This window comes from Pteropus vampyrus, unplaced genomic scaffold (genome assembly GCF_000151845.1).
Source record: "Pteropus vampyrus isolate Shadow unplaced genomic scaffold, Pvam_2.0 Scaffold306, whole genome shotgun sequence".
Classification (NCBI taxonomy): Eukaryota; Metazoa; Chordata; class Mammalia; order Chiroptera; family Pteropodidae; genus Pteropus; species Pteropus vampyrus.
Genome location: NW_011889087.1, coordinates 1,319,921 through 1,332,033, shown reverse-complemented (window position 1 = coordinate 1,332,033; position 12,113 = coordinate 1,319,921). Strand labels below are relative to the sequence as shown.

The following is a 12,113-nucleotide window of genomic DNA, read 5'->3' as shown; positions in this document are numbered from 1 at the left end:
GGCCGCTCCTGGCTCTGTCTGGGTCAGCAGGGCAGTGTGCTGCTGCAGCCTCCCCTTCTGCGTCCTGTCGCCCTTCCCCTCTTCTGGATCTCGAGTGAGCTGTCTTTTAGGCTTCTGTGGAGGCCTTGGAGGTGGGGAGAAGACACTCCCCACTTGAGTGCTGAGACTGCAGGGGACCCAGGACTAGACCTGTGGGCACACAGCTCCACCTCCTCCCAGGACCCCCATGCCAATCTGCACCCACAGTCCTATATCCAGGGGATTCTGGGGACAGTAGCTTGTGGTAGTAGTGGCCCCTCCTCCAGCCCTGGTCACCTGTATGTTCTCTGTGCTGCCAGGGGTCTCTTGGTCTTCCGCCCTCTGCTGCCTGAAAGGCAGAGTCACAGGCTCTGAGAATGGTCCAGTACCCCAGGCCGAAGCTCCCAGGCTGGCTTTAGGATGGATTTTAAGGTCTTTTGGCAGGGGTGCACGCTCTCCCTCACCACAGGCCTGTTTTTCTCTCCTGGGGGAACTGCTGCTTTATTCTTTTGAGTTTCTGCCTCCTTTAAGGCACCCGAATTTGTGACTCCACTCTGGAAGCTCACACAGGAGGCAGAAGCCCAGGGGAAAAAGAAGCAAGCCTGGAGTCCTGAAGTCAGAGCATGTGAGGTTGGGGGCCAGTCCCAGGTGGCCCTGTGACTATCTTACCCCAGCTTCCCTGGGAAGGATCCCCTTTTCCAAACGATGCAAATCCACAAACCACATTAAAAAAGAAATACTCTAGGAAGATGCATCCCAACAGCTGAATGATACCTTTGGCCCAGCCTCTCTCCAGATACCTCTGCATCTCCTCCTCTTCCCTCCTTCCAGCCTCCTGCCCCCTTCTCCTCTGGCCCTCAGCCCATTCTTAAGTGCTCACCTCTTCCTAATCCAACTTTCCTAGACCTTGAGCACCTCTTTGCCGGCCCCCTCTCAAGGCAGGGCAGGCTCTTGAGGATCTGCAAGGCTGGGCTTTCACTTGACAGGGAGCCATGGACCGGAGCAGGTCTTAAAGCCCATCAGGGACTAAGCCATGGCTCTGCTTCCCCCTTTTCTCTCTCTCCGACTTCCTTCTTCATTACCACGTCCATCCCCACACTCAGAATTCCCTTCCCTCCTTTGCTGCCATCCCTTCTCTCCCAGAGCCTTCCTCACGTTGCCCGTCTTCTCCTGATATGGGAAACTTTGTGCAACTTGTGTGCACGTTTAGTACACATTTGTATTGATGTGTGTGTATACATGATGTGTGTGGAGCATACTTCTGTCTATGTGTGGATGTGTTATATGTGCCTGTCTGTGTGATATGCTGCTGGTCAGCTGATGATGTGTGTGTGTGTGTATGTGTGTGTGTGTCTGGATTGCGTGCACTATTACACATGGTTCTCCCCTACATTTTGAGGTACCTCTAACTCAAGTCTATGGGCCCCTGGAGGGCCAGTCCTCTGGCTTTCTTCCTCCCAGCCCCTGGACACTGTTCCTTCCCCACACCAGGCCTTCCTCATGGAGAGAAGCAGGAAGAACGCCCTTCAGACTTGCCTTCTTGCTTGCCCAGCCCCACCCCTGGGAGGCTCTCTCCTCAGATGATCCCAACCTGTTCCTGGCTTCAGGCCAAGACGACGACCCATTTCAGGATCTAGGAAACTAAAGCCTCAGTAAGGGCACTGAGGCCTCCCCAAGATTTATCAGAGGCCTAGATAGATGTGAGTGAAGTGGAACTACCCGTGGGGAGTGAGCGAGGACAAACAGGGCTGGTAAAGCCCTCAGGGAGCAGGGGGCACTGGGGTAGCTAAAAAATGAGGGGGACATCCCTAAAAAATTGAGACCAGGACTTCGTAGCCAGGTGAGCTCACTGGTCTGGGAGTGTCTGCACAAAAAGTCTGAGCCAGGGGCCAGCACTGGAGGCTTTACTGGTTTTGTTTAGTCATCTCTCTGGGGGAAGAAGGGGACGACAGCTTAAAATGGATTTTCAGCAATAATGGACTCCCTTTCTTGGCTCCCGGCACCGGCACCGAGCTGCAACGCAAAAGAGAGAGTGTCACTTGGGTCCTGGTGGGAAGGGTGGGGGAGAGGAATGCACCCAGAGGCCTTTCCAAGGAGGGCACTGGGGTTAGAGGGCCTAGCCCAGCTGCACGCTGATGAGCAGCTGACATTCTTTTGTGTTCATTCATCACCAAGAAGAAGGGATGCTGGAGAACCCTGTTCCCTCATTTGCCACTCAGTGGAAGTGTCCTGGGCCCTGGGCTGGGGCCATCAGGGTCTCAGCAGAGCAGATACTAGCCTAAGTTTTTCTGTGGGGGAGGGGCCATCTGTCTCTGGGTGAGAAGCTTCCTAATGCTAGAATGGCCCTTCCCATTTTGAACTCCAGTCTCTGCTGGAGCCCTGGAGCGCTCACCCTCCATGGTCACTAGGCCTTCTCCTGCCCTGGCCTTGGCACTGCACCTCAGTCCACTGGAACCTTGTTTCCAGCAGCCTTTATGAGGTCACTGAGGTTAAGACGTCACAGCCCACCCCATCCCCCACCCAAGCCCCTCATTCCGCTGTTCCCCACTCCCACCCGACTGTGTGAGGAGTGGGCCCGCCCACACAGCCTAGCACGGCCTCCTCTTGGGAGAAGCTGTGCACCATCCTCACTTTTTCTCATCTCCTTGCTGCGGAGGGGACACAGCTGGAGACTGGAGCAACTTCAGTTGCCCTTGAATGGTGGTCTTCTGGATTCCTGGCTTCCTACAGTCAAAGAAATTCTTGTGTTCCAGCTTCTGAGCTCTGTGTGGCTCCTCGGTTTCCAGTGGTTTCTCTGGTGACTTCTTTGGCAACTCAGAAAGCTTCTCCTGCTCTGGCTTGTCCTTAGCAGGCTGGGAGGCGTTCTCTACCATGGGCTCTGTAGAAGGCTCCATGGCCTTCTGGGGCGGAGTTTTTATCATGTGCTCCAAACTGGGCAAGTCCATCTTGTTGGAAGAGGCCACGGCTAGGGAAGATGCGAAGTTGATCAAATCTTCCAGGCCGAGAGATGGTTGGAGAGTGGGGGAAGGCGAGGGGGCGCTTGGTGGCTGATCGGAGACTGTGTCTGGAAGATCTGGCTGGATGCTGGGGTTCTGGAGCTGCTCTTTGGAGCACGGGGTGTTCTTGGGGACCGACCCCTGTTTTGGGTGGCTTTTGGTCTTATCTGTGTTCTTCTTGCCAGGCTGCCGGCTGGTTTCCTGTTTCAGGTTGTATTCTGAGGCCTGGATGAACTTGTCTGCCCAGAAGAGGTGCTTGGAGGTCTGCACATGGATAGAGCGTTGGTAGGTGAACTCCTGATCCTCCAGGTCCACTTTCTGTGGGGGCTCCAGCTCTAGCAATTCATTCTCCTGCTGAAAAGTTTCAACTGAAAGCTGAAGAGGCACCTGTCCCGGAGGTCCTCCCTGGCACCCATTCTCTGCCATGCTCCCCACCCTCACCCATCCCCCGCTGCTCATTTCCTTCTCTATACTTACCTCTTTGCAGGTGGAACTCAGGTAGTTGGAGGTCAAAGTCATAGTACCCTGGCTGGCATCCTGCTGTGTTAGTTCCGCTGTGCAGGAGTGGAGGGACTCTGTCTTGTCCTGTTGCTCAGGGTCTTCACAGTAGGCTTCCACGTGGGAGTCCTGCTTAGCCTCAGGATTGAGCGTGGGTGCTGGGCATGGCTCAGCTTTGGTCTCTGGTTCTACCTCCATCTCCAGTTCTGGGGCTACATCCAGGTCCACTATTTGTGGAGTCTCCAGCTCTAGCAATTCATTCTCCAGCTGAAAAGTTTCAACTGAAAGCTAAGGAGGCCCCTACCCCTGAGGTCTTCCCTCGCATCAATTTCCTGCCAGACTTACCCCCGACCCCAAACACTGCTAACTTCCTTCCCTACACTTATCTCTTTGCAGAGACCTGCCTGGGGCAGGGAGGCCTTGTGGGCAGGTGGTGAGGGTGGGTGTGCCTGAGTGTGCCAACACTGGCCTGGTACTAGGGTCCCAGAATTGTCAAGGGCAGGGGCTGGTCAGAATTTAGGGAAGATGGGTCTCAAGGAACCCTGTCCCTTGCCTACCACCTCCCCATAAGAGGTGACCCAGTTCACCGTTACGTCCGATTCATCTTCCTCTTGTGCCTGCTCATGTTGGTTTACGTCATCCCTAAGACAGAAGGAGACAGAGGGTGACAGGGCTCCATGGGGTGAGGTGGGATGGCTTTAGCAGAAAGGGAGTTTCTGGGACTAGCAAGATGCTCCCAGCTTATCCACTCCTCTGGCTGTCCCCAATCCCACTAAGAATTCTGGAGGTGTATTCTCAAACTCCAGCGTGTTTAGGAAGTGCCTGGAGAGCTTCCTCAGTTGCCTCCCCACCTGCAAGGAGGGATCCAGTTGGTTGGAGGTGAGCCCCAGGAATCTTTGTTGTAATTAAGCATTTTGTTAGCTGGTGCAGCTCACTTGGAGGACCAGTGCCCAGAAAGTGACTCCTCACAAAAGGAAAAGCACAGAACATCACCCCACTCCCACCCCCTGCCACCAACCTGCCCAGTCCCGGCTTGCCAGATGTGAAAAACAGAGGTGTATGTGTTTGTGCGTGTGTGTGTGTAGGGTTCGTCAGTTTTTGTCTGCAATGTGCTGCCATCTTGGCTGTTGCTTTCAGGGCTCAGCCATGTGACCACTTCTCCTCTTTAGGCACCTGCCCACCCCAGCTCAGATAGCTCTGTCCTTAGACCAAAGTGGCTCTAAGGAATCAGGTCCCATCCACGTCCCTGGGTGTTCTCCACCACTCCTTAATCTTCCTCCAACATCAGCGACTGGAGGCAGAAGCAGAAGGGGAAATGACACCTCCCGCCAATGGCCTGTTGGCCTGGATACTGCCTTTGGGAAGATTTTGGAAATGAACAAGATAGACGGAGATCCTGGGTTAGGAGGGTAAGTGAAAACGTGGCAGTGGTGGCTGAGGGTAGTAAGTGTTGGTGGTCCTGGAAGGTGGAGGAGAGGTCCTATGATGGTGGGGAACTGGTTCTCACTGTGTCTCCATAATGTCCACCGACTCCTTGCTACAGCAGGGAAGTCCATTGGCACCTGGTAGGAAGAAGGTGAGAGCAAGGGAGCTGCAGGTGGGGACAGTGCCTGAGGGATCCTAAAGCCCGTGGTGCTGTTCCAGGAACCCCCTCCCACCCTCCCTGTCCTCACCTCAGCCCATTTTCCAACCCCTCTCCCATCCTGCCCTTCCTCTCCTCATTCTCTCTTGCCAGTGTCACCCGTCTGCTCACCTCCACTCTCCATGCTGGCCCATCACCACCCTTTGTGAGGGTGAATGCTAACAAGCATTCATTTCCATTTATTGAAAGCTACTAGCCCAGGCATTGTGTTGAGCACTTTCTGTGCCCTAGCTCATTGATTCAACACAAAAAATGAGGACGTTCATTTGCCTCAGCTGATCCTTCAGGAAGTCAGTACTTGAACGCGAATTTGACTCAGAAAACTTAACTGCTCTGCTCCACATGCTGTCTGTCCTACCCAGGAGCCTGTAACGGTGTGGGGTCTCCCATCACGCGTAGACGAACTTTCATCACCCTCCATTCCTGCCCCTCTGTCCCCTTTCCTCCACTCTCTCTGGGCAGGCTTCAGATCTGCTGCTCACCCTAATCCTGGCCCCTTCTACACTGAAGTCTGTTTTTTCTTCCTCCGGCTTCTCACTCCATCGCACCCCGAGGTCATCTATCCCCAAATCCAGGCCAGGGTTCTCACCCCAGGTGCTTGTTCTGAGGTGATGCCGACATGGATTTGGTGATTTATGAGCTCTGATCAACCTCTGCGGAGGAGACTGACTCCTTCGGGGAGGTCTCATCATCCCAGGCCCCTTCTTAAAGGCTTGTATCTTTTTCCAAAGAAGCTGCTTTTTCTTACTCTGGGGATAGGGGTTCCCAGGCTGTCCCATTCTCTGCTCCCCAGGATAGTAGATAGGGGTTGATGGTGGGGTTATCATGGCAATGGGCAAGCTAGGTCCCCAGGAGCTTGGAGTGTGGCAGGAAGTGACAGCCTTGGGTCTGGTGAGAAGAATTGCTCCCAAGATTATATCAGGATGGGAATGTGCTGTGGCCTCTTCCTAGAGATGTAGAGGCTGGGAACGGTCCTTGCATGGCTGGTCCTGAGACTGGGATTTGGATACATCTGTTCATCCCAGGGATCTTGGCTCAGCTGGGTGGCTGGGCTACGAGTGTGTGTGCCACCAAGGACAGGCTCCCAGGGGAAGCTCGGTGGTCTCTTCAGAACCCTCCACATCCTCGACTAATGCTCTCTTGGCTTCCTCTCCATGGCTCTTGTCATCTCCAACTCTACCTGCCCAAGTGCTGCTGCTCCCCAGGCCTCTGACCTCACAGCCTTCCCTTGCTTGTCGAGAAAGTTTCCCTGGCAATTGAATTGACACCACAGCCTGAACCCTTCCATAAACAGCAGCTGGGTGTGGATAGGAGGAACGATTATGGTGTGAACCTTACAGCAGCACTGGGGGTTGGAAGCTAAAGTACGAGGTTGACTCAACTTGGGGCCTCAGTGCCCAGTGTGGGAATGTTCTATTAAGGATTCAAGTGATGCTCTGTAGCATGTGATATATTTCCAATTTCCAATTGCTGGTTGCTAATATATGGAAATGTATTGATCTTGTATTCTGACACTGTCCTGAAATCCTATTAGTTCTAGTTTTATTTGTCTATAGATTCCATAAGATTTTCTACATAAACAATAATGTGTGTGACTCAAGACAGTATCACTTCTTCCTTCCCAATCTGGACATCTTATTTCCTTTTCTTGCCTTATAGCACTGAGAACAATCTCTAGTACGTTGCTGAATAGAGTGGAGAGCGGACATTCTTGCTTTGTTCCTGAGAGCAGGGGGAAAGCATTCAGTATTTCACCATTAAGTTTGGTGTTAGCTGTGGTTTTTCTCACAGGTGGCTTTTGTTGGGTTGATGATGTTCCTTTCTATCCTCAGTTTACTTATTTTTTAATTAGGAAGGGATGTTGGATATTGTCTGATGCTTTTTCTGGATTATTGAGATGATCATATAATTTTTCTTTTATATTTTGTTAATATATATGTTCTACATTACATATATGTTAAGAAATGAATAATATTTTATGTTATTCGGTTAATAATGTATATGGTGAAATACATTGATTTTTTAAATGTTACACCAATTTTACGGTTCTGGGATAAACTTCGTTTGGTCATGATGTATTATCTTTTTATATATTTTTAAAATTTGATTTGCTAACTTTTTTCCTGTTTTGGAATTTTCACATGTATGTTCATGGAATGTACTGGTGTGTAATTTTCTTTTCTTGTAATGTCTTTGTCAGGTTTTGATATCAGAGTAATGCTGGCTTCATAAATGAGTAGAGAAGTATTCCCTCTTCAATTTTCTAAGTTTGCATAAAATTGGTATTATTTCTTCTTTATGTTTAGTAGAATTCACAAGTGAAGCTTGTGAACCTAGGCCTGGAGTTTCCTTGGAGAAGATTAAGTACAGATTCAACTTTAGAAAATAGGTAGAGGACTATTCAGCCTATCTATTTCTTTTTTATTGTGGTAAAATATATATAACATAATTAAGTATATCGACATTGGCATTAAGAACATTCTTTCACATTGTTGTGCAGCCATCACCACCAGCACCTCCAGAAAATATCTATTTCTTCTTGAGTGAGCTTTTAGAGTTTGCATTTTTTAAGGAACTTGTTCATTTTATCTAAGTTGTCAAATTTATTGGCATAAGTTGTTCATAATAGTTCCTTATCATTTTCATATCTGTAGAATCTGTAGTGATGTTACCGCTTTCATTCCTCATTGGTAATCTTTATGATCTTTCTTTTTTTTTCCGGTTTGGTTTGGCTAGCAATTTATCAGTTTTGTTGATCATCTTGAACCAGCCAAAGAGAGATATGGTTGATTCCTACCTGATCTCCCTAAAGTGACATCTGCCAGGCAGTAAGCCTGTAGTCACAGGTTCCCGATCAGCTTTTAATGATTGCACTCTTAAACGTGCACAACCAAGCATCACCAGACATTTGAAGAAACTGCCAACATGCAAGTGACAGACCAAGAGAAAAGATGACTCTAGAGTACCGGAAGTAATTTGGGAAACAGAAGGGAGCTTAAAGAAAACTCTAATCATCTTCAGAGATTCAGAGATGGAGATACTCAACGATTTATATTGCATCCAAAAAGCAAGAACAGGATGCTATCAAAAAAGAATTAGAGAAAGAAAGAGCTTTTTGGTAAGTAGAATTGAAAAATAAAACACAGAGAAATTTCCCAGAAAGTGGAACCCAAATATCAAAACAATGTGGAAGAAAAGAATCAATGGGAGGTCCAGGTCTAAGTTATAGAAAGGAAATCTAGACAGAATAGAGAACATGGAGAAGAAGAAAAGGGAAATAGAAATTTCCCTGAGCTTAAGGACATCATTGGCTTACAAGGGTTCACCGAATGCCTAGCATTACAAATGTCAAAAGATCCCTGCTGTGAAAATTCATTGCACCAGGAGCAAAGAATTTCTAAATGCTTCTAAAGTGGAAAAACTAGTCACCTACAAGGGGAGGAGAATCATACTGGCATTATCGTTAGCCACAATGGTTGCCTTTAAAATTCTGAGGAAAATGATTTTTAATCCAGAATTTTATATTGAGCCAAACTATCATTTCAGATATGGAAAGACTCAGAAAATTTGACTCCTCTTTTTTGGGGAAGTCATTTAAGGATGTGCTAAAGCAAAATTAAGGAGTACAACAAGAGGACCAGGAAGGAAATAGTGTGTCCAGTCCAGGTAACCAGCTGAGTCCCAGGATGTTAACTGTTTAGAGACCTATGACCACTACACATAGTTGTCAGAAGATGGGCCCTGGGCAGCAGATCTCTGAAATAAAACAACCAAACAAACAGATAAGAAACAAAACTGATAGAATAGCTGGCTAGATGTCAAGGTTGAAGCAAACTAAGACTATGATAAAACCAAAGAGCATAAAGAAAGGGCACCTAGAAACCCCAGGAAAAACAAAAAGCTACATGAGAAAGAAAAGGTAATTGTGGCAACTCTTGGCTCTGCAGGGAATGGCAATTATGTAGTCACAATAATGTAAATCCTGTTTACACATAGACAAAATTTGGAAGACATAATTGTGGTTATGGGACAATGTAAATGTTACCACCCTTGATATTAAAAAAAAAAAAAAAACCAACCAAAAATTCAGGTTAGAGTCTTTGGAGGTGAAAGGCAGGAAAGAAAGCTGAAGCGGGGAAAGGTAAGGGCACTCAAAGCTTCATCTTACTGTGTGGGGTGTCAAAAGACACTGTCTAAAGTTGATGAAAAGATAAAGACATAAGTACATTAAGCTTACAAAGGTATTTATTGGCAGAGCTAAGAACAATGTTGGGAGGATAGGGGAGGGGAGGGCTGTTAGAGCAGGAAGGTGGTAATGTCTAGAACTGAGAAACCAAGAAAGAGCCTGTAAGCTCGTAGAGCAATAAGAAGGTAGGAAGGCAGAGAAACAGTTGAATTGAAACAACTGTGGTCGCTCTGAGGAGTGAGACTGGGGGCGTGGTGTGGGGATTCTTGCTTTTCATCACTGAATAAGCTCTTCAGCGCTATTTGACCACATGCATATATTTCTTTGATAAAGTTAAAAGAAAAGGTCGATCCCCAGCTACAGGCCAGGCACTGTGCTAGAGGCTGAGGACAAAGTAATGATAGACAGTCCCTGCCCCGGAGCTTTCAAGCCTGTGGCCATGACCACTGGAGACTCTCCAATCTCGATTTCTCTTATCTGTCTAGACTCAAACTACAGTCACCCATTACACATTTTCCCTAAGGGCCCTCAACTTCACCTTTTCCAAAACATTATGGATCCCTTGTCAGAGCCTGAGCTGTCTCTTCTCTCTGGAATTCCCTTGTTTCCTATTGTGGTGATGCTCAGGGTTCATTTCTCCTGGAGACTTTCCAGACTCTACCTCATGGCCCTGGGCTAAGGGCTGCTCCTCCAGTCACCCCGCCCCGCTCGGTAGACCTTGATCTCAGAGCATGGCCTCTTGCTGACCCTCAATTAGATTTGGGCAGAGTGTGTGGGTTGCTCGCTCTGCATCTCTGATCCTGCACAGAGTCTGGCACAAGGCGGATGCTCAGCAAATTTTTGTGCAAAGACATGAATTCTCTTACCTCTCACCCTGCCAAACCCTGCAGTGTAGGGTTACCTCAGGTTCACATCCTGTGTATCCAGACCCTAGCGTGGCCAGTGCAGTTCTGCATGTCTGACCCGTCTTCCTTTCCAATCTCTCATCTCTTGATAACCCCCTCTCCCCTCTCCGATTTGTCCTTCATCCTATCACCCAATTAGAAACCTGGGTCATTTGCGAGCCCCCTTATTTCCACAGCTACTGACCTTCCTACCACTGATGCTGAACTTGTGCACATCTTTTTCTTTACCTTCACTGCCTCAGCTCCCAATGCCAGAGTCAGAACTTCCTGCCTGCTGACGCTCAGTGCTGAGTGCTTTGCGCATTCAGTCCTTGTAAGTCACTCTATGCAAAGGCGGTCACGACACTTCTCTCATGGATGAGGAATCTTGCACAAGGTCACACAGCTGTAAGAGCAGTTCCAGGACCTGAATGCAGGTCTGACCGTCTCCAAACCCCACGATGCTAAGCCCTGTGCTGTCTGAAACTCCTAGGCCTCTAACTGCACCACTGCAACTACATTCTCCTCCAGCTTTGGCTTCTCAATGACCCTGGAGTGATCCTGCAGTATCACGCCTGCTTCCGATCACACCCAAACTCTAGGGTGGTCCCAAAGATCTTGCCTGGTCTGACTTCTATTTTTACCTCTTGGTATCCAGCTCCCTGCCTTGCCCCAAGCCCAAGCCACCCTGGAGCACGGCAGGCCCTTTTGTGCCTCAGTGCCTTTGCACATGTGATTCTGATATCCAGAGTGTCTCTTTTGGCAAACTCCTACTCACGTCTGAAAGTCCAACTCAAATTTCCAGTGTTATCGTCTCTGTAACATACGTAGCTATCCAACCTACATTTTAACTTTTAGTCAACTCATCAGACTCAGGGCCTAGCACAAGAGTAAGCCCTGAAAGGGGTGCAACAAATGTTGCCGGAGGGATTTATGGTGTCTGCACAAATTCGTTACCCAACAAAGTTGGGAAAGGTGAAAAGCTGCTCTCTGGTGGTTGGTTCTTTGCACATTTTTAATGCTGGCCCATGTCTTCCTGGGAAAGAAAGTCTCATGAAAAAAGCCACAATTTCAGTGGGGATTTGAGCGCCCATTATTAGAAACCTGGGAGACCCAGGGCCCCGAGTGGCAAACATCTCCTTGCTCGTCAGTACAGAGAAGAGGGCAAAGCACAAATAAGGCGCTCATGAAATATTTGTTGATGCAGATTGCTTTAAGCTTTCGGCAAAAGCTCCAAGCATCGACCAGGGACAACTGGACGTGATTTTGGCGGTTATCTGCAGTTAGGATAATTCATGAGTCGTTTCCTGGGCACAAAGCCACTGCTCTTTCCATATGCCCAGAAACCTGAGCAAGAACCCGATGAATCGGCGGCCTCAACCACAAGGTGTGCATGCGTGCCCGTGCACACGCACGCTTGTGCAAGGCACGGAGTCGTGGCTGGGTGTGGGTCAGGGCAGCACCCGCCCCGCGCTCCCGCCAGGATGCCTAAGGCTTTGGCTGGGGTCGCCCTTTCTTTCTTTCAAGCTCCCAGGAGCTTGGGGAACGAGTAGGGGCCGCGGGCCAATTCCCTGCTCCTTCCGTGCCCCGCCCCCTCACTTTCACTTTTCCCACCGCGCCCCGCTCTCCCCGCCCCGCCCCCGCTCCGCCGCGTGCGCGCGCGCGCGTGCGCGCCCGCTCCCACCTGTCACTCCCATGCAGATCGCGGAGACTCTGTCCCGGAGGTAGGGAGCGGGCTGGTGGCTGCTGCCCCTCCGCCTCCAGTGTGCTCTTTGGTACGGGTGTGTGTGTGGGGGGGGCGGTGGAGATGCTGGGGACCCCGGCGGTTGTGATGTCGCGGCCTCTGTGACGTCCTTCCCGCGACTCTGGGGCGCGGGGAAGAGGGCTCA

At 49.6% G+C, this 12,113-nt stretch overlaps 1 protein-coding gene across 1 annotated transcript; it reads right to left on the bottom strand.

Annotated features, from left to right (window-relative positions):
• Positions 1 to 1,922: 1,922 nt before the first annotated feature.
• SPATA32 (spermatogenesis associated 32) lies at positions 1,923 to 11,921 on the bottom strand. Its single transcript, XM_011377226.1, has 6 exons — positions 11,909 to 11,921; positions 5,020 to 5,074; positions 4,070 to 4,154; positions 3,492 to 3,779; positions 2,650 to 3,368; positions 1,923 to 2,031 (listed from the first exon to the last, which is right to left on the bottom strand). The coding sequence occupies exons 1-6, from the start codon at positions 11,919 to 11,921 to the stop codon at positions 1,923 to 1,925; spliced, it is 1,269 nt and encodes a 422-aa protein (XP_011375528.1).
• Positions 11,922 to 12,113: the final 192 nt, after the last annotated feature.